The sequence below is a fragment of the Glycine soja genome, chromosome 17 (genome assembly GCF_004193775.1).
Source record: "Glycine soja cultivar W05 chromosome 17, ASM419377v2, whole genome shotgun sequence".
NCBI lineage: Eukaryota > Viridiplantae > Streptophyta > Magnoliopsida > Fabales > Fabaceae > Glycine > Glycine soja.
Genome location: NC_041018.1, coordinates 35,803,735 through 35,826,385, shown reverse-complemented (window position 1 = coordinate 35,826,385; position 22,651 = coordinate 35,803,735). Strand labels below are relative to the sequence as shown.

At 33.0% G+C, this 22,651-nt stretch overlaps 1 protein-coding gene and 2 long non-coding RNA genes across 5 annotated transcripts; all 3 read right to left on the bottom strand.

Moving 5' to 3' along the window:
• Positions 1 to 7,107: 7,107 nt before the first annotated feature.
• Positions 7,108 to 7,510, bottom strand: LOC114392680. Its single transcript, XR_003662366.1, has 2 exons — positions 7,459 to 7,510; positions 7,108 to 7,380 (listed from the first exon to the last, which is right to left on the bottom strand). It is a non-coding gene; the product is annotated as an uncharacterized LOC114392680 (long non-coding RNA).
• A 187-nt stretch (positions 7,511 to 7,697) lies between these two features.
• LOC114392679 lies at positions 7,698 to 8,134 on the bottom strand. The gene is made up of 3 exons (XR_003662365.1): positions 7,992 to 8,134; positions 7,815 to 7,919; positions 7,698 to 7,721 (listed from the first exon to the last, which is right to left on the bottom strand). It is a non-coding gene; the product is annotated as an uncharacterized LOC114392679 (long non-coding RNA).
• Positions 8,135 to 8,258: 124 nt separating this feature from the next.
• LOC114392678 lies at positions 8,259 to 15,870 on the bottom strand. 3 transcript variants are annotated; one of them, XR_003662364.1, is made up of 5 exons: positions 15,779 to 15,870; positions 9,939 to 10,255; positions 9,641 to 9,858; positions 9,283 to 9,546; positions 8,259 to 9,203 (listed from the first exon to the last, which is right to left on the bottom strand). XR_003662364.1 is itself a non-coding variant. In XM_028353891.1 (5 exons), the coding sequence occupies exons 4-5, from the start codon at positions 8,949 to 8,951 to the stop codon at positions 8,373 to 8,375; spliced, it is 492 nt and encodes a 163-aa protein (XP_028209692.1). In that variant the 5' UTR covers positions 8,952 to 9,203; positions 9,283 to 9,546; positions 9,641 to 10,255; positions 15,779 to 15,870; the 3' UTR covers positions 8,259 to 8,372. The 3 variants fall into 3 exon arrangements, 2 of the variants coding, with proteins under 2 accessions (XP_028209692.1, XP_028209693.1); XM_028353891.1 differs by having other exon boundaries at positions 8,259 to 8,480; positions 8,568 to 9,203; positions 9,641 to 10,255; XM_028353892.1 differs by having other exon boundaries at positions 9,641 to 10,255.
• Between the last annotated feature and the right edge of the window lie 6,781 nt (positions 15,871 to 22,651).

The following is a 22,651-nucleotide window of genomic DNA, read 5'->3' as shown; positions in this document are numbered from 1 at the left end:
TATATAACTAACTACAACAAAATAAGTGTATAGATGATTCACATCGGTTATACATGAAAAACTGATGTTAATGTAATATATTAACATCGGTTATTTAGAAAACCGATGTTAGAATTTTATGTTAACATCGGTTTTTCAAAACCGATGTTAACAATATTAGATTCAACATCGGTACTTTCAACATCGATTTTAAAACCGATGTAGAATGCCGTAAATAACTGATGTTGAAAGTATATTTTCTAATAGTGCTTGTTTTACCTTAAGATTGGGGTGAATTGTGAATAATCACATTGTAACTCTAGAATTTTAGTTTTTTTGTAGAACTTTTTTTATGTTTCTGTGGAGTTTTTGCAAGAAAAGTTATTGAAGAAACCAACCTCTTCTCGCCTAAGTGTTGCATACTATATGCTTAAGCAAGCCAAGTTTGAATCAAACCCAAGAAACATTGACATGCCTCACTCAAGCAAGTCATCTTGAGTGCTTGAGCAAGGGGAATTATGAAGATAATTCATGAAGTTAAGCTTGCAAAGCATGAACAAAGTGAGGCTTAAGTGAGCTAAGTAAGAGAGCAACCTTGGATTCACTGGGGACCCTTGCTTAAGCGCAAACCTTAAAAGGCTTAAGCGAGGTAGGCAAGGTAAAGGTTGAACACGAAGACCTCATTTAAATGCAACATTTTGTGCGCTTAAGTGATGATAATCAGTAGCTAAACTGAGAATAATAAGAAGGACATGCTTGAATGAGATGATTCTCACGTTTGGGCGAGCCGCTCTTGTCAGGCCCAAGCCCATATAAGATTATAAAACAACAAAAGTGCAACTGAGGAGGGCATTTCGGAGTGAATTAAGCATAATACATATAAGAAATTGAACGGCTATGTTCTAAGGCATTAGAATAGATTATTATCTTGTTTTAATCTTTGATTTTTGGGATTTTGATCAAGTTATGAGCAGCTAGTCACCTCACTTGTCGGGGTTGGATAGGTTGATCGACCCAAGTTCATGTAAGTTTATCCTTTAATATAGTTATTCAATTTTTATAATTCCTCTTCTTCTCTTAATGCTTATTTTAGATTCATCACCTATAATTTGATCTTAGGAAACAAGAGTTTAGTCAACATATTTTGATTCCCAGACTGAAGAGTATACCTAATTGGGATTGATTCTAGACATAGTTCAATACCAATTAGGCTCCTTTTGATTCTTAAAAGCAATGTTGATTATCTGGATTGATTTGCCAATATACTGGGAATTAATCTCTAAATAACTTAGACTTTTTCACCTAAGATATTAGGGTTAAAATACAATTGTGACAAACTAGTGACAACTTGTCTTTTCGCCATTGTTATAAATAATATTAGCCACAAAATAAAATTTAGTGATAAATAATATATTATTAGTGACAAATTTTACTTTTATCATTAAATTTTAGTCACTAAAAACGACAACATTGAATAATTTACTTGAGTTTCAATATACCAAATAGATAATGGTATTACTCTTGGCATCTATAAAATAAGCTTGTTTTAAATCACTTCTTTGGTTTCATTTTCATGCATTTTAAGATGATTGTAACTCCTTGATTTCTACATTTTCACTAGTGTAGTATTTGAAACAAGTTTGTATAAAACAATTCAAATCATACTTCATTGATTCTTCACACTTGAAATATCTCTTCACTTATTCATTAAAAATGAGTTTCAATAATTTTTTGTTAGTTTCTATGAATGGCTTGAAAGACAAAACCATCACCTTGTACCTGATTTGAGCATCATTGAAATTGGTGAGGTTAATTTTGTGGCTTTTGTCACATAACTATGTAATCATAGTAAGTCTTATAAGAAATATAACTTTTAGTGACAAAAACTTAGTGACATATATGCAACTAGTCAATAATTATATATCATTTGTCTCTAATTTTTAGTTTGTCACTACTATTATTTGCAATAGTGACCAAATTATAAAATGTTACTAATTTTTTTAATAGTGGCCAAATTATAAAATGTTACGAAAATTTCATTATAAGTGACCAAATAATTTGTCACTAATATAATATATTAATGAAGAACTTGTTTCTCTTATTGTAAGGTTGTAGCATATATTAAACTTAATAAATATTTTTTTATCAGTGTACTAGCGAATAAGCATTTATTTTCAAGAATATTATAGCATATTAGTAAGTATTGCATGAATAATCACTTATTTTTATCGGCTGATAAATTTTTTATCACTAATTATTTGAGATATAATTATTTATTAACTTATAATGGATATTTAATACAGCTATTATAATGATGAATATAATTTCATTATAATAGAAATAATTAGAAAATAGTTATTTATTTTATATTAGTTTACAATTCCATCATATTAGTGGGGACTAATAAATAGATCTTTACTTTTTATTACCAATGATAAATTATTCATCACTGAAGCTTGGAAATATTTGTATATATCCATAATAATAATAATAATAATAATAATAATAATAATAATAATAATATATTAGTTGATTTTATACTGAAAATAACTTGTAACCTTATCAAATTTCTTAATGCAAAAAACTCATATTTTTTTAGGTGAAAACTCATAGTTTTATATTACAACATCGAAAAATAAATATATTTATAAATGTTATAGTTGTTATTAATTTGAATAAGCGAATAACATTAGTTGATTATATATACACACATTATATATATATATGGCAAAAATGCATCTTTGGTCTCCCTACTTGTCTTCAATTTCGATTTTGGTCCCCATTTAAAATTATTGATGCATTTAGTTCTTCACTTATGTTCAATCCCTTAAATGTGGGTCTCAAGTCCAGATTTAAATGTTGAATGTTACAAAGGAATACTAACTGCCACATGCCACATTCTGATTGGACGCGGAAAACAACAATACATTTTCATTGTCCATAGAATCAACATTCAATCAGAACTTGACACGTGACAGTCATCGTTTAATCAAAATGTAACATGTGACAGTTTTGTAACATGTGACAGTTTTGTAACAGTCAACGTCTAAATCTAGACTTAGGGACCACATTTATGGGATTGAACATAATTGGAGAGCTAAATGCATCAATAATTTAAAAGGGGGACGAAAACCAAAATTGGAGACAACTAGGGGACCAAAAAATGCAATTTTGCCTATATATATATAAATTATCTTATATTTTTTATGCTTGTATAGTATTTAATAATTTTTCCTATATATAAAAATTATTTTATATTTTTAGAACTTTATTTGTCACATCTTTATACAAATTATCTTATAAAAGTATTTTTAAATGTCATATTTATCTTTATATAAAACTCAAATTAAATCTTTATAATAGATGTATCATTTTTTTTATTAGCAAAATGTGAAGCAAATACTAATGATCACATCCACATCAAGCTGATAAGTGAGAATTAAGTCTAGTTTAAATTTAAATTTCAAATAATATTTATTCCATTTGTTTTTCCTCATTATCTCCTTACATTTTCATTTTATTTTTAAAATCAGTTTTGGTTTAAAAAAAATATCAATATCATACAAATTTAATTATTCAGCAATCCTTAGTGGTGCTTGCTAGAAAATCTGTTCTAAACATGAAAGGATGAATGAAACATCTGCTAGAGGTGAGATTAGGGAAGTTGCTGAAATATGATAGTACAGGGGTAGTTTTTTTAAAAGTAAGTTTCTTCTTGCTTGATTAATAGTGGGGAGAGTTAGTTATATGGAGAATGATGTCTCAAAAGTCACCATTGTTGTTTGATAACTGATTCTAGTACCCTTTTCGTTATATTAATAATATTATTTGCCTTATAAAAAACAATTAATTGTTAAGATTGTAGATAAATAATTAAAAAATAGTCACTCATTTGAAATGCCAAAAAATTTCAATTATGAATAATTTATGCAAGGGATGATCATATTTTTTTTCTCTATATTAATTATTAGCAATCTTTAAATGTTTCATTAACCCATCATTCACCAACGATGATATATATTCTAATATGTAAATCATTTTTTGAACTCCAAAATCAAGGGTGGAGATTTTGAGTATTTCAAATATGTAAAAGCATTCTTCAACTGTTGTATCTTTTAACTCTTAAGGAAGGTGGATCCATTAATATCTTTTACATATATTCTAATAATTAAAAGTCGAGTTGATTGAAGGAGGTCTTGTTACAGACCAAATCATGTAAGGAGTTCTTCTTCACCTTATTTTTGAAAGTATATTAAGAAATGAAATATCAAATGACCATCTTGCGATGAAGCATATGGAGGAGGAGCAATGACAAGGTCTAAAAAAATAAGACGTCCCAAGTGAATTTGTGGTTAGGAGAGGGGAGGAGCTTTAGTAGAGTTGGAAGTGTGCATAGACAAAAGATTAGGTGGGGAAATTGACACTCGAAACCCCATCATTGAAGGTAAGTGAAAATCAGAACATGAATGACTCAAATGCAACATGCATTCTAGCTTCCATATGATTTTTGATACCACTAGAATTGGTTTAGGTGTTCGTGGTGAGCAAGGGGGATTGGTTTAAGCAATGACATTGTGGAGACAACCATGCATGGACGTTCAATAAAGTGAAACATAGGGTTTATTAATGACTTCATTTTGTAGCTATAATGAATTTGAATCATGTAGTGTTTAAATTAGACTGTAAAATGATAGTTGGCGAGATAAATATTGCATGTGGGGACAGAAAAATTTGAGAAATATTGTTGTTGAATGTATAAATATTTTAGTTGCTCATTCATCCAATGGAATAGGATTTGTTAAGAGGTAAGCTGCTAATGGAGTTGCTCATGAGTTAGCAAGGATGACTTCATTGTTCCCTAGCCTATACTCTATTAATAATGTAATTCCTAGTATTAAGCATTGCAGAAACAAATAACACAAGAAGAGAGGTTGAATTGTGTTTTTGAAAATTTAAAAACTTTTCTAAGACTAATAACACATTTATTGTTTGATGTAAATAGACCTAAAACACTTGGAGATTAGATTGCGTTAGACAATGATAAAAGAAGTTTATAAGATATAAAATTTTAAAATAAATTCAAACCCTTTGTCAATTAAAGCAAAAGAGAGAAACACACAAAGAATTATACTGGTTCGTCACAAACTCGAAACTGCTTTCAGTTCCAGGCGATTACCAAGGTTTCACTAACTTATGAAAGTTACAAGTATTACTCACTGCCACTTCTTACGCTTCCAAGCTCTACCTCAAACTTGACTTAAACATGGTATTCTTTGTCATACCAGGCCATTACTAGCTCTAAAAAAAATCAACAAGATTTGTTTACACACTACCTAAATATGTGATCGTCTTAAAGATGGATATATCACTCAACACTTTTAGTCTTTTCTCTCAAGGTATACAATAATCTATTTTATGAGCTCAGTATCTTTACAAGAATTTACAAGAAAAAATTAAAGAATAAGATTGCATAGATGATTTGTGTCTTGTTTCTTCAGAAATTGTTTCATATATAACCTTCATCTCTAAGTATATGTACGTTGTCTCAATTGGATTCTTCACTCTGTTCTTCGTCTGAAGTCTTAAGTCTGTTGAAAAATTTAATGCTTGCATTAAATGCACATCCTTTATTCATGCAAAGTCCATGCTGATAAGTTAATGTGTCTTGTAATTTAGCAAATAAGTCACTTCTTTCATCAAGTAGATCTGCAACAACAGAGCACACCTTTTAATGGGACCAACATATGGATTTCATTTATTCTTCGTAGGAGTTTGACATGTCCTAAGAGAATATTTTTTACATGAAAGAATCTCATACACAAAGTATTAAATATATGTCTTATATGTTATACCAGATCGTCTTATAAGTGTATCGTCTCAAACTTTAGACGCACAAATACAAATCATAATTTAATAGCATATCTGATACAACTTTTATCATTTGTATTTATTGACATTTAATCAAAATAATTAAGAGTCTTGATTCGTCTTTAACATGCAAAGGCCTTTTGACTTAACAAACATTTTGATTCATAATGAAATGAGATAAGAATTATATGGTAAAAAAATAAAGATAATTTAATTGTGATTTAATATTGCTAAAAATTTGTGATTTTGTTGGTTAATTTGTTTGTGTTTTTTCAAGAGGAATAAATCAATAAAGAATAAATCTTCTATTAGCCGTACTTTCCATTTCTTTGATGCTCTCTTTCACTACTAAAAAAAGACTTTTTTACGACACACCTTCAAGGTCACTACTAGAAAATAAGGTTTCAACATCGGTTATTTAAGACTTTCAACATCGGTTATTAATTGATGTTGAAAGTACCGATGTGGAAAGTAGTATCATTCACATCGGTTTTTCAAAACCGATATTAACTAATAAATACAACATCGGTTATTTAAATAGGCAATGTTATATGATAAGAATTATGAAAAAAAAAAGTTATAAATCTATAAATCAACATCGGTTTTAAAAAAACTCGATGTTGTAAGTCATATTTAACATTGTTTTTTTTAAAATTGATGTTAAATGTGACATTTGACATCAGTTTTTAAAAAAACTGATGTTGTAAGTAACATTTCACATCGTTTTTTTAAAAAGTTGATGTTGTAAGTGACATTTAACATCGGTTATTTAAATAGGCGATGTTATATGATAAGAATTATGAAAAAAAATTATAAATCTATAAATCAATATCAGTTTTAAAAAAAACCGATGTTGTAAGTCACATTTAACATCGGTTTTTTAAAAATCTGATGTTAAATGTGACATTTGACATCGGTTTTTAAAAAACTGATGTTGTAAGTAACATTTCACATCGATTTTTTAAAAAACTGATGTTGTAAGTGACATTTAACATCAGTTTTTAAAAAAACGAATGTGAAATGTTACTTACTACATCAGTTTTTTTTAAAAAACCGATGAGAAATATCACTTACAACATCGGTTTTTTAAAAACCGATGTTAAAAAATGTTGAGGTAAGTGACATTTAACATCGGTTTTTAAAAAATTGATGTTGTAAGTGACATTTCACATCGGTTTTTTTAAAAACCGATGTTGATTTAGAAATTTATTTTTAACATCATGTTTGTTTTTTCAATAAATCCCAAAAATAACTTGCAAATTTTAAAATCAGACCACACAACATATAATTTTCATTCTGTTTTGAAACAGTTTTTACCAGAAAATTCAATGAGAAATTTACTAATTACTATGAATTTAAAGCATATTTAATGTTGAGACATGAATTGTAAATTAAGTAAGTAAATATAAACTACAATTACAAAATTGTCTAAACATCCTAAGTTTCATTTTTAACTTTCAAATAGTACTTTGCCCACTGGTTGCGAAACGCCTTCAATCTTTCTGGTTCCAATGGTCTAGGATCAGTGAAATACTGCATGATATAATAAAACATAAGTTAATAATATATTAGCAATCATAATAATATGAAATTTGGTGGATTAAAAATTACCATTTCCCAATTATTCTGGAAATTTCCTAAAATTATAGTTGACATCAAGTGCATGACGTAATACCCACACTCAGTGCTTCCTTTTTGTCTATTACACTAAATACATTATGAAATTTAGATATGCAACGTTCAATACAAATTAGTTTACACAGTACTAAAATATAAGTAAAAACATATTGTTTAAATAACTTACTTTAACAACAATTCACCTAGCAAGAGGCTTGGATTTACTTTGTTGAGTATCGTCAAGTCCTTTCAAAGCACTATTGAATACAAACATAGATTGTTATTGTACATTTAAAATTTTGATTTACCTGACTAATGCTAATGCAAATGTATTGAAAAACAACACTGACCTATTAATTATGCCTTTGAGGTAGTTGTCTGGCTTATTATGCAACGAACAAAACCAAATGACGACATTTTCCTAAGGCAAAATGATGACCATTTGCCAATGTGCACTGTAGTGGAGACCAATATAGGTTATTATACTATTATACATTATTTAAATTCATTTGTTGAGTTTAGGTTACCCATTCAGGTAGGCTCCTAGGTACACATCCCGTTTTGAATTTTGGATCCAGTTCTTAATGTAACTTTTTGATTCAAATTGTGATTGGCCAGATCTCTGGATAAACTGTGGCTCGAGGAATCCATACACATCGATATTCCCGGCTCGCATACTTGTCTCAGTCATATGCCTATTGTTGTTAACACAAAGTAAATTATGCATGAAGGTAAAACAATAAATTAGGTAATTAACAATAATCTAAATTGACTTACAGAATCCACAATTGTATAACAGATATGCTGAGACATTGACCACCGTGTGCAATTTCAGACAGATCTTCATGCTTTATGTACAAGGGGAAGTTTTCATTAAACAGGTCAAACAAGGTAGCATCCCACATAACCTACAATGGCTTCAGAAAAAGCCGTGGGATGGTCAATGTCATTAGATATAGGGGATCATCGACCTCATCATCCAGCCTATCTGCAGGTTTCGCGGGTCCTACAACTCCCTGTTTATCCAACATAATTAATTGACATAATTTAATCACAGTAAACATTTTAGTTGGAAAAATAAGCATTTAATGACACTAAAATACATGTTCTGATAAACGCTTGACAAGATGTGTCGGCCAAGCAAGGAATGTGTTAAGAGCCTGTCCCATGACCTTAACCTCTTTAGTGGGTACAAGAATGGGAGCATCTGCATCTCTAATCTCCTCAACACCAACCTTGACTTGATCATGCAGCAAAGGAATGTTGTGAATGGTTGTGGATCCCGCATAAACTCTTCCTAGGGCAACCAGGCGAGGAGGATATTCTTCAATATACAACCCGCATTTGTATGAGTCACTCGTGTCTGGATCGTTCCCTGAGGGATCAACACAACTCTCCTTTGTGCTGACATGAGCAGCTGAAGGATCAACACCAGGTTCAGGAGGCAGTGCAAGTCCCTGTGATTGCATTTGGCTGAGGGATAACATTAGTCGTCGAGTGACTTTTTCTGTGATTGGATCCTCCAGCTGGTCCTTGATTTGTTGCGTCAACTGTTGCAGGTATTCGGGAGCAATGGAGGAGGTCCTTGAAGTCGATCCAAAGTATTGCTTGATGGTTATACCGGCTCCTATAGCACGCACATGACTAGGGTGTTCTGGTCGCCCAATGACAGCAATCAGTATATCATGACGTCCATGGGTAACAAAGGAACCCTATGAGGCCTGCTCCTCAAGCGCATCCTGCGAAGAACACATTTATTCTATACTCAATCACACAATAAAAAAAAATAATTTCAATTATGAATTGAAAGTGACTTACAATCTTGTCAGGAATTTCCTTTGCTGCCTCAGATGTCATGTCACCAGTTTTCTTGGTGCGAGCAAGCTTCCACTTCAGGTGTCGTTTGATGGGAGATGGAGGATCAATGACGGTGTCAGTGCTTCCAGATTGAGTAGCTTCCTCTAGTTTTTTCTTTCTTTTCTCATCCATCAACTTTTTTTCTAAATATTCATAACCCCCACGAGACATCACGCGAGGGGCAGTGTTTTGTTTTTGGATGGCTTGTGCTTTTTTTCGCACATCCTGCAAAAATGAAACATTAATGAAGCTCATGATTACAATGTATTATAATAAGTTCATTTAAAGTTAAAAAAATGAAAATAACAAATTAGTTAACTCTCATGAAGGGTCTCTGCGGCTCTGACAAAATTGGGTCCATCTCTCCTTGCTAATGTCGTACATTTTGCATACAGTGTCATTGACACTATCCTTTTCAGTTGCAAGTGCCCATTTCGACGTCAAATCAGACTTAAACTGTCTCCACCGCTCCCCCACAGTCTAAAGTATTTTGTTTTTTGTCCTTAAATCAGATGCTTCAGGGATATCAAATTCAGTCTAACAAAGAGTAAATTGGGTTTTATTATTACTAAATTCAAATATTTGGCTAACAAACAATATGGAACATGAAATAATACATGATACATGAATATCCTCCTATATCAAATCCTTCTGAGCAATAGGGACATGCTTCCAATTTTTGTATGTGACATCCACCTTATCACGAGCAACGATTCCTAAATATGTTATGAATTTCTTGTTGTGGGGACCGTCTGCTTTGCCAGTAGCAGGATCCACATGGACCAGGGGTCTCTCTGCCCCAACTTGTCTAGTCGCCAATGATCTTAGGCGTGAGACCTTTCTAGTCCGCTTCAATGGTGGTGACGGCGAATGCGATGCTACACCAGTAGAAAGAGGAGGAGGCGGAGGAGAGTTTGGCTGTGTAGCCATTTGGCTGTAAACAAAAAAAAAACATTAATTCAATATGTTATAAAAAAATAAATGTGTATGAATGTAATTAAATGAATTGAAATTAAGTACAAAATAAAAAAAATTACATTAGATGATGTTAATTAACATGAACGTCGTCAGTTTCTTCTCCGACGACATTAGGTGACAGTTGTGTGGACAAAGGACTAACATAAGTATCAATGTATGAATCATCATCTTCAACATTGACACCTATTGTTTTCCCATGTAAAACCACTGACCACCTTTGATCACAAGGGTCTTCGACATAAAATACTTGTTTCGCTTGTTTTGCCATAATGAAAGGATCATTCTGGTAAGCGAGTTTGTTAAGATCCACCAACGTAAATCCCACATCATTGGTCCGCACACCGGTATTATTGTCAACCCACTTACATTTGAAAACACAAACAGTGAATTTGACATAGTTAAGCTCCCAAATTTCTTCAATGAAACCAAAGCAAGGGATGAAAGCTACACAAGGATTGTCATCATGTACACTAGCGAAGTGTTGAGATTCAGCCCTAAGGGTAACCTCACTGTTTTGCATTGTACTTTTTTGGTCTTGTGCTTTTGTATAGAAGGAATACTTGTTTATATCATATCCTTGCCAAGTTATAACATTTCTTTTAGGCCCATCTGCTAGCTTTCTCAACATTTCATAAGCATTATCATCAGCCAAGATTGTGTGTTTAAACCAATCTAGGAAAGTTTTGTTATGTTTTTTCAACACTGAGTTCTTCGACATTTTTGGATTACTTTGTTTGACTAAATTTTCATGACGAACTATGTATGGCAAAACTTCATTACTATTATTCAACACATACAAGTGAGCTTGTTGCAAATCTTCTACACTTGGAGTGATGACATGCAGTCCTCTTGAACCTTTACCTCTCACTCTTTCGTCATGCCGAGACTCGGGAAGCCCAACAGGTTTAGCTTTTTCAATGTACTCTGAATAAAATTCAATGGCTTCTTCTGCAATGTACCTTTCAACAATAGAGGCTTCCGGACAGTGCAGATTTTTGGTATACCCTTTTAAGATCTTCATGTATCGCTCAACCGGATACATCCACCGCAAATAAACAGGACCACAACATTTGATTTCTCTGACTAGATGAATAATTAAGTGAACCATGATGTCAAAGAATGCAGGCGGAAAATACATCTCTAACTCACACAATGTAATAGCAGCCTCATTTTCCAGTTCGTCTAACTTCACAGGATCAAGAACTTTGCTACATATAGAATTGAAGAAAAAGCACAGCCGAGTTATGGTAAGCCTGACTTTGTTAGGCAAAATGTCTCGTATGGCCACCAATAACAATTGTTGCATCAAGACGTGACAATCATGAGACTTTAAGCCTACCAACTTAAGATACTTCAAATGCACAAGGCTCTTAATATTTGAAGAGTATCCTTGTGGAACTTTGACCAGTCGTAGGCACTGACAAAAACTTATCTTTTCCTTTATGGACAAAGTATGACAAGCTGGAGGCAAGTATATTTTTCTACCATCAGACCTTGGATGTAACGACGCTCGGATACCCATCTCAGCTAGATCTTAACGAGTATTCAAACCATCTTTCGTCTTGCCGTGAATGTTAAGGAGCGTCCCAATGAGACTATCACATACATTTTTCTCCACATGCATAACATCAATACAATGTCTAACATCTAGATCAACCCAGTATGGAAGATCAAACAAAATTGACCTTTTCTTCCATATGCAAGTCTTATTTTTGTCCTTCTTTTGGATCTTTCCAAATATTGTATTCAGGTGTTGAACCCACTGGAAAACCTGGTTACCAGTCAACGGTACCGGTGCATTTTCATGCTCTTGACTTCCATTAAATGTTTTTTTCAATCGTCGGTAAGGATGATGAGGTTTAAGAAAACGTCGATGCCTAGTGTACACTGTTTTTCTTCCATGTTTCAGTTGTATGTAGCTTGTGTCTTCTTCACAGATGGGGCATGCACGATGGCCTTTAACACTGTAACTGCTCAAGTTCCCATATGCTGGAAAATCATTAATGGTACAAAAAAGCATTGCACGCAAATTAAATGTCTCATTTCGAAACCCATCAAACACTAAAACTCCTTCGTCCCATAACTTTGTAAGGTCTTCAATCAAGGGATTGAGATAAACATCGATGTCATTTCCTGGCTGTCTTGGGCCCGTTATCATCATAGACAATATCATGTATTTTCGTTTCATGCACAACCAAGGAGGCAAATTGTAAATCACTAGCAAAACTGGCCACGAACTATGTTGCGTGCTTAAACTGCCATATGGATTCATAACATCAGTGGCTAGTCCAAGCCTAAGATTTCTTGCCTCTTTGCCAAAATCCGGATACAAACGATCTATCTTCTTCCACTGCAAGGAATCAGTCGGATGACGAAACATTCCATCACAGTTTCTCCCATTTGCATGCCATGTAAGGTCTTTTGCGTTGTCTCCATTAGCAAACAGACGCTTAAACCTTGGAATGATCGGAAGATACCACAACACCTTCGCTGGGGGGCCCTTGTTTGAGTTTTCATCACTACTACACTCCTCATCATCCTTGAGTTTGTACCGTGATACCCCACACCTAGGGCATTTCGACATTTCTTGAAATTGATGTCTGTACAATATGCAGTCATTCAGGCAAGCATGAATCTTCTGATACTCCATACCCATGGGACACAGTATCTTCTTGGTATGATAGTAGCTTTTAGGCAATGTGTTATCCTGTGGAAGCAGATCGTACACTATTTGAAGCAATAAAGTAAAGCTTTTGTCACTCCACCCATATCTGCTTTGATATTAACCAGACTTTAAACTGCCAACAACAGCGTCAACGAATTCTTGCACCCCAGATACAAAGGTTTCTTTGAATCAGTTTGCAATGTATCATACACAGGGGCATGTGCTTACTGAAAAGACTCTTGTCCAAGGTCGCGAATCATATCCTCTAAGCGATCTCCCATTTCTACATCAAACGGTTCGGATTGCTACCCACTCTGCATGTTTGTCATTTCACCATGCCATATCCACGTCATATAATTCCTCTTAATTCCATCACACAACAGGTGCTCTCGTATGTCATCTAGTATTTGTCGTCTTCCGTTCAAACAATTGATGCAAGGACAATAATATTTTCCATCTTCATCCGGTTGACCTCTTTCTAAAGCAAATTGTAAGAATTGCTCGACGCCTTCCTCATATTCTGGGCTGATGCGATTTTCATTCATCCAACTTCGATCCATCTAAGTAATAACTCGGTCATACTCTCAAAGTTATTCGATGCATGAAAATCTCACTTTTTTATTATAGGTGTGGCCCTATCCCATTCGGGAAGACCGTCTTTTATGGTAGCTTCATACATCAGGGTTAATTCTATTTTGTTAAATTTGACAAAATTTTGGCAGCATTTCGCATTGGTCTCCAAGTACACGACATGAAATTGGTGAAATTAATTTCCCGATAATCAAGTATGCACTCAGAGAACAACTAGAAATGCATTACCGAAATTTCATCAAATTAAACAAAATAATTTTAACCTTAACACATGAATCTACCATAAAAATATCAGTCTCCCCAAACTGTCCAAACTGACAATTCAAGATTGAATACAATGATTAATGTAAACTGTCCGCAAGAATCATTGCATCCAATCTCAAACGGGAATCTAAGGTTCACTCATCATGAACACAATTTGTATAGCATATATCAATTGTCATTAATGGCAGTGAACACGTAATAAAAATATTCATTGGTAACAAACATTTGTACCTGTGATGATGAGCAGCACGGTCCAAAATGAAAGCAAGAATCAAAGAAATAATTGAATGAACAGCTACATCAATCATCATTCCGAAAAACAGATATCAATATGAATGCTACACTCAGAAGCAAAACTAATAAACAGGTGCTGATCAAAATAAGTTTTATTTATATTTTACTTATATCTAAGTCTAAAGGAAATACACTCATTTGTTATTTATATATAAAGGACTAAAGGAAGTATTACATTAGTTAAAATAAACCTAACGCGTCAATTTGTAGCAGAAACATTAAGAGGCATGTCTGTGTAACACAAGCAACAAGAGATCTAACTAGTCAATTCCTAACGCGTTGCCATTGATTTGAATTGGACCCTCCACTGAACCTTAGAAAAGTCTACTCAAACTCTACTCAAATACCTGGCTTCTTCCCTTAAAATCATATCAACGCCCACAAAAAAAAGTGAAAACCTTATTGGAGGAATATGCATTCATCGGCCTTATCACGCAACATCCAAATTAATTTGGACGTTGAATGCTTCCATTGCCCCCTGTTTTTGTTTCTTGTCTAATCAATGTGTAACAAGTTTGACTCCTAGGCTATAATCTCATCTTGTCACAATTTTGAGCCAAAGCTCAACTTAATATTTTGTTCCTAATGGTTGTGTCATGGAACTTAATACTTAATCAACTACACGATAGAGTAAAGATAGGAAAAAGAAAATGCTCCAAGTGGTTGTGTCATGGAACTTTTATGTGCCGCCATTGATAACGCTTTTAACAGTTCACAACATTATGCAATCGGTTTGCAAGTAGTAAATAACTAAACTAGATCTATCTAGCTTTAATTTGGTACTTGCTGTAAGCTTAGGGATGTGAACCTATTAATCGCTATTATATAAAATTAAGCACACTTTACTTTTCAATTTTTTAACACGGACACATGGTTAGATTTTTGCTCACTTTTCCATTTGTTGTCCTTCTTAATGGGTTGAATTGCTTTTGATCAGCAAGCATTACAATTTTAATAATTCTTTAAGTTATAATTATGCAAATTAAATATTTAAATTTGTACAAATGTATATTTTTTCATAATAATTTTAAATTAAAATATAAACTAATTATAATTATTTTAATTACATATTTTTATAAAAAAAATTTAAATGATTTAATCTTATTATAAAATTATGTCACTTAAAAGGATTTTATGTTAGACCCCTTAGTTATTTATTTCTTATATTAAAATAAAAGTAAGTATTCTTGTCGTCTGTTTAGTAGAATTATTAATATATTAAAAAGATAATATAATCAATCAAATGAACTTATGCTTTTTTTTAAATTAAGAATATTTAATAATTTTTTAAATTTAAATGAGAATTATTATGAAAACGATGGAATATTTTATTGAGGTGCGGGAGAAAAACATCAACTAAAATTCTTCACAACACTATCTAAATGAATTGTCCCTTCTTTGCTACTCAAACAATTGTATCAGAAAATAATTTAATTTGTTCTATTGTTGGAAATGAAAACTCCAGGCGGCCAATGAAATAGGTCCTTTGTGACCAGCTAGCATGCACCAATATCAATTTCAATTTTTTATCACCTCTCTAGTTTCATACTAATATCAATCCCAAACGAAACCCTTATCTAGTTAGGTGTAACCCACATCCCTAAGCTTACAGCAAGTACCAAATTTTAGATCAAAATGCAAAAAAATAAATAAAAATCAAAGCACCTTCAGAAACAAATCTTCAACTTCTCTTTCACGGATATCACCGGGTAGATTCCCAACGTAGGTAGTTCTGGTCGAGCATCTACTCATTTTCTTTTCTGCGACACAAAGAAAAATCGAAAAATAAGTAACAGCATGCTAAAATTAAAAAACTAAATATTATTTTCCAAGCTCTAGAGCCCATTATAAGACCCGTGTTGTGAAGAGGAAAACCACAGTAGAGCTAATTCAACGAGAAATTTAAAATTTTGAATAGAACAAAAATATTGCAGCAAAAGGGGAACAAAGCAGTTAGAGTAAAGAAGCGATAAGGTGTGTAATTAGGGGACAGGGACTCGCCTTTGATTAGTGGAGATTGGGAATCGGTGGCGATGCGATGAAAGGTTCAGAAGTTAGGGTTTTTGATTTTAGAGAAGAAGACACAACACGACACGGGAGAGGGAAATCGGATGACAAAAAGCATGTAATCTTACTAATAAAATTTAAAGAAGGTCATCCCCACAAAAAGCATGTAATCTTACTATAATTAGGTTATTTCTCTTAGAAAAAATACACACAATCTTTAATGTCTCTAATCTCTCTTTAATCTTTGCTTTTTGACCATTTTATTAACTAAAATAGCTAATTATCATAATAATTAAATAGAAAAAAATTACCTAATGGAAAAACAATGATAGTTGTAACATCCCATTTTTTTAATAAATAAATTTAAAAAGTTTTTTAGTAAAAATAAAAAACTAAATAAATAGAGTAAATAATAGGTCGTAAATGGCCCTAGCTATATATAGCAACATGCTAGGTTTTTCAGACTGACTCCTCGACCTCCTTTGCCTCTCATTTTTGTTTTTCCCCTTCTCCTCTCAAAACCCTTTCTTTTTTCTCGCAGTTCACTAAACCTATCTCAGAAGAATGACGATCTCGGACTTAGTCACCATTGAATCGTCGTGAAATTTAAACACCAGGTTCACAAGCCAATTCCTAGAATTCTCACCGTTGGGAATTTCAAAATCATGTCTGAGCTTATAGGAAAATCCTTCGCATTGTAGCCTTTTAATTTCTCGCAAAAACCCAAAACTATCTCGGTAAAATTATGATCCCAGTTTCGTTAACCGTTGGATTTGCATGAACTTTGGATATGTTGTTTGAAATTCAATTGCTCACACTTCCACCATTGGGATTTGCTTGATAATATTCATGGAGAGAGAAAAAAGAATCGCATGAAGATAATACAAGTGGAGGTTTCAATCTCTTCTCCGTCTCTCTGACATTTGAAAATTCTATCGGAGCAGTTGGAGGAATAACTGAAGGAATCTCAGGGAACCCCTAGAGATGCTGCTATCTCTGGCTGAACACACGTGAGTCCGCTCAGAGGTAAGGGATGAGTTATTCACGACTGGGGATTAGTGAGAACACGTGCAGGGATCCTTAGAGTATCAATTGGAATGGGTTTTGGGGTGTTTCTACAAATTTTAATTTATCCTTATAATTATAACTATGAGTTATATATAAATTATATATATTTGATGTCCCAATGAGAAATTTTTGTGAAATTAATGTGCTCTTGTGTTGAGTGTGAACCGTAGTTGATGAAATTAAGTAAGGAGATATTGAGTTTGTATTTTTCCCCTTTTCATGCTTTTTAGTTATTTTATAGTTTAAAATTGATATTATATTTGAAATTGAGAAAAGAATTCTAATAGACTATGTGTTGTATTCTTAGATAGATATATATATATATATATATATATATATATATATATATATATATATATATATATATATATATATGAGAAAGTGTTTATATAATTATTTAGAATTGGTACATTGAAAACTTTCTTAAAATTCATGATCAAATATGATATACGTTGCTAGATTTATATATATATATAGATTTAGTTATATATTTATTTATATTAATATTTTATGTAAATAATGTTGTAGTGTTGTTATTGTGTGATTCCAAAAATTATTCAAGTGTTGGAGTTTGAGAATACTATGTTTAGATTTGAGATACATGTGTATTGAGATGTGTGTATTGAGTTGTAAGCTGTGAATTGTACAATAACCCGACCAGTGTTATCTTGAGAAAAGTGTAAATGTGCAGTGTTAAAGCGAAAGTGTAGGTTCTTAGTTAGGAACCAGTGTTAAATTGTAGCGCAATTGTGTTAAACATGTTTGAAACATGAGTGTGTGGTCGTGGTATTGTATAATTCATGAGCAGTGTTTATAAATGAAATATGTGATGAATTATGAAATAATATGTTGCCTTGAGATTATAATATTGTTATTGAGATTGAGTAAAAGTGTAAAGTAGAACATGTGTTGAATTGTGAGATATGTGAAAACATGTGATGGTGGATTGTGACATTATGAGATGTAAAATTGTGAATGAGTTTTGGTTATGAATAAGTGTATGATTAACTCTTGATGTAACATTATTTGTGTTGTAAGCTGGGAATTGTACAATAACCCGACCAGTGTTATCTTGAGAAAAGTATAAATGCGCAGTGTTAAAGAGAAAGTGTAGGTTTCCTATTTAGGAACCAATGTTAAATTGTAGTGCAATATGTTGTACGTGTTTAACACACGAGTGTAAGGTCATGGGTATTGTATAATTCACGAGCAGTGTCTGTGTGCTAAAATGATTTTAGGGGTTGTACCTGAATCAGGAGGAAGAGGCCCTGACGGACTCTTCGGAGTGTAGGCCTTGGGGGTCACCGGGTTTGAGTACTCCTTTAAGCCTATGCTGATCCCATATGGTTGGAGCATTCTCGCAAAACATCGTGACCCTGACTGGTCTCCCTATGATCTTACTTAGTGAGAGTGACCTGACAAACTCATTGTTTGGTGTGTCTTGTTATGTACTCCTAAGCGCCCCAGGGTGGTTTTTCACTGACATGGTACCACATTGCATATAGGCTTGAGTCTTAGCATAACTGTCTCATGCGCTTGCTAATTGTTTATTATGAAATTGATGTGTTATTATGTCTTGATCAGAGCGTGTGATTCATGTGTAATGTGATTGATGATTGAAAACTAAACTTTGAATGACAAAGTGGTGGAATTACGTGAATTACGTGTAACTAAGTTTTATTTGGTTTATACGATATGTATATCTAGTTGTCTTGTTTCTCTATTAGTTAGGAATGTGACAACTCACTCCCCGTGTGTTGTTTGTGTTTGGATCCTATGATGATCTTGAACTTTGTGTTCGGGGGAGCAGATAACTAGGTGAATTGCTTTAAGGAACCATGTGCTGAAGGATGTCGGGACACAATGCTCTGATAGGATATGACATTGGGGTATAGGGTTTTATAGACGGCCTTATTAGAGCTGAAGTGAATTCATTATTTATTTAGAAAAGTTTTATGATGATGTTAGAAAGGTGAATGTGAGCCTGCTACCCTCTTGAAAGGCTTGTATTTAAATATGTTTTAAAAACTTGAATTAAGTTTAATTTTTTTTAATTATTTCTTTTATTATTAGTACATATATGTGTGGGGTAGAGGGTATCACAATAGTAAAAAACAATGGCATTGTGTGTAGTACATAAATCTAAGATTAAATTATTATTTTTCTTTATCTTACTTTTAATATTTATTTCGATTCTTTATCTTTCAAAACATTTGTTATGGTTGTTGGACCAACGGCCTCAATAACTTAAGAAAGGATGAATTAATTTTCCACTAACAAACTTTTAACCCTCATTCCAAGTGATAGACTCAGAATGCAGAAGAAGAAGTATCAATCAATTTAATAATGTTATTTAAACATGCAAGACAAAATCGATTGCAATAAAATAAAAGAGATAAGGGAAGAGAGAAATACAAACTCAATTTATATTGGTTCGACCACTTCTTGTGACACCCTCTACCCCTCACATATATATTGATAAAGGAATAAAAATCCAAATATTAATTAATAGTATTTTTTTTTACATTTGTAAATACAAGTTTTTCAAAGGGATAAAAGACTCACATTCACTTTCTTCTACAACATATTCAAACTTGTCCAAATAAATAATAAAGTTATCTCGGTTTAAGCAAGACCGTCTAAGACTTCATACAATTAATATAAAATCCTATACCCCAATGCCACATCCTATCAGAGTGTTGTGTCTCGACGTCCTTCAGATAAGGTTCCTTAAATCAATTCACCTAGTCATCTGCTCCCCTGAACACAAAGTTCAAGATCATCACAGGATCCAAACACAAACAACACACGGGGAGTGAGTTATCACATTCCTAATTAATGGAGAAACAAGACAACTAGATATACATATCATATAAACTAAATAAAATTTACTTACACGTAATTCACGTAATTCCACCACTTTGTCATTCAAAGTTCACTTTTCATCCATCAATCACACTTTTCAATCATCAATCACATTACACAAAAATCACATTCTCTGATCAAGACATAATAACACATGAATTTCATAATAAACAATTAGCAAGCGCGTGAGACAGTTATGCTAAGACTCAAGCCAATATGCAATGTGGTACCATGTCAGTGAAAAACCACCCTGGGGCGCTTAGGAGTACATAACAAGACACACCACACAATGGGTTTGTCAGGTCACTCTCACTAAGTAAGATCATAAGGAGACCAGTCAGGGTCATGATGTTTTGCGAGAATGCTCCAACCATATGGGATCAACATAGGCTTAAAGGAGCACTCAAACCCGGTGACCCCCAAGGCCTACACTCCGAAGAGTCCGTCAGGGCCTCTCCCTCCTGATTCAGGTCCAACCCCTAAAATTATTTTAGCACACAGACACTGCTAGTGAATTATACAATACCCACGACCTCACACTCGTGTCTTAAGCACGTACAACATATTGCGCTACAATTTAACACTGGTTCCTAAATAGGAACCTACACTTTCTATTTAACACTGGTTCCTAAATAGGAAACCTACATTTTCTCTTTAACACTGCACATTTACACTTTTCTCAAGATAACACTGGTCGGGTTATTGTACAATTCACAGCTTACAACACAAATAATGTCACATCAAGAGTTAATCACACAGTTATTCACAACCAAAAACCATTCAAAATTTCACATCTCATAATGTCACAATCCACCATCACATGTTTTCACATATCTCACAATTCAATACCTGTTCTACTTTACACTTTTACTCAATCTCAATAACAATATTATAATCTCAAGGCAACATATCATTCCACAATTCATCACATATTTCATTTATAAGCATTGCTCATGAATTATATAATACCACGACCTCACACTCATGTTTCAAACATGTTTAACACAATTGCGCTACAATTTAACACTGGTTCCTAACTAGGAACCTACACTTTCTCTTTAACACTGTGCATAAACACTGGTCGGGTTATTGTATAATTCATAGCTCACGATATAATTAATGTAACATCAAATGTTAACACATCCACTTATTCACAATCGAATATCATGTCCATACTTTAACATCTCATAACATCACATCAACCATCTTATAACATTCTCAATGATATTCATAAGGTACAACATACACATGTTCATAAAATTTAACCATAATATTCTCAAACTCCAACACTTAATAATTTTTGGAATCATACTATAACACTCTACAATATTATTTACATAAATTATTAATATAAATAACTACCTCTATATATATAAACTAGCATACATCATATTAAATCACAAATTTCAAAGTAAGCTTTCAATGTACAAATTCTAAATAATTATATGAACACTTTGGTCAGTTTCAATTATGATATTAATTTTTTAAATTATATATAAAAACCTAAACAGCAAGAAAAAGAGAAAATACAAAATCAATATCTCTCTAAATTTCTCCTTACTTTATTTTATCAATTCATATTAATTAGAAAAAAGTACTCAATTTATAGGGTTCACGCTCAACACAATAACATATCAATTTCACAAAAATTGGTTTGTCAAACATATATAATTCACTGTAATAATTATAAGGATAAAATGAAATTGCAAAAACACCCAAAAACTCATTCCAATTGATATCTCTAAGGATCCCTACACATGTTCTCACTAGTTCCCAATTGTGAATAACTCATCCCTTACCTCTAAGCGGACTCACGTGTCTTCCGACAACGATAGCGGCATCTATAGCGATTCCCTGAGATTCCTCAAATTTTTCCTCCGACTGCTCCGATAGAATTCTCGAACGTTAGAGAAACGGAGAAGAGATTGAAGCCTCTGCTTGTACTGTCTTCATGCGATTCCTTTTTCTCCCACCACTAATATTATCTCGAAAATCCCAACGGTGAGAGTGTGCGAAATTGAATTTCGAGGAACATATCCAAATTTCATGAAAATCCAACGGTTAAAGAAACCAGGATCGTAGTTTTACCGAGACAGTTTTGGGTTTCTGTGGGAAAATAAAAAGCTACAATGAGAAGGGTTTTGCTCTAAGCTCAGACATGATTTTACAATTCCCAACTGTGAGAATGCTCGAAATTGGATTGCAAACGTGGTGCTCAAATTTCACAACGATCCAACGGTTAATGAGTCCGAGATCATCGTTTTTCTGAGACAGGTTTTGTGGGCTGCGAGAAAAAGAAAGGGTTTTGAGAAGAGAAGGGGAAAAACGAAAATGAGAGGCAGAGGAAGCTGAGGAGTCAGTATGAAAGACCTAGCATGTTGCTATTTATAGCTAGGGGCATTTACGACCTATTATTTACTTTATTTATTTATTTTTATTATTTTTAATAAAAAATTCTTAAATTTATTTATGAAAAAAATGGGATGTTACACTTCTCGTGCCTATGTCCAATCCTCAAGCAATCCACTTGAGATTTTCCACTCTCTTTGTAAAAATCCTTTTACAAAGTCTGAACCACACAGGGACAACTCTTCCCTT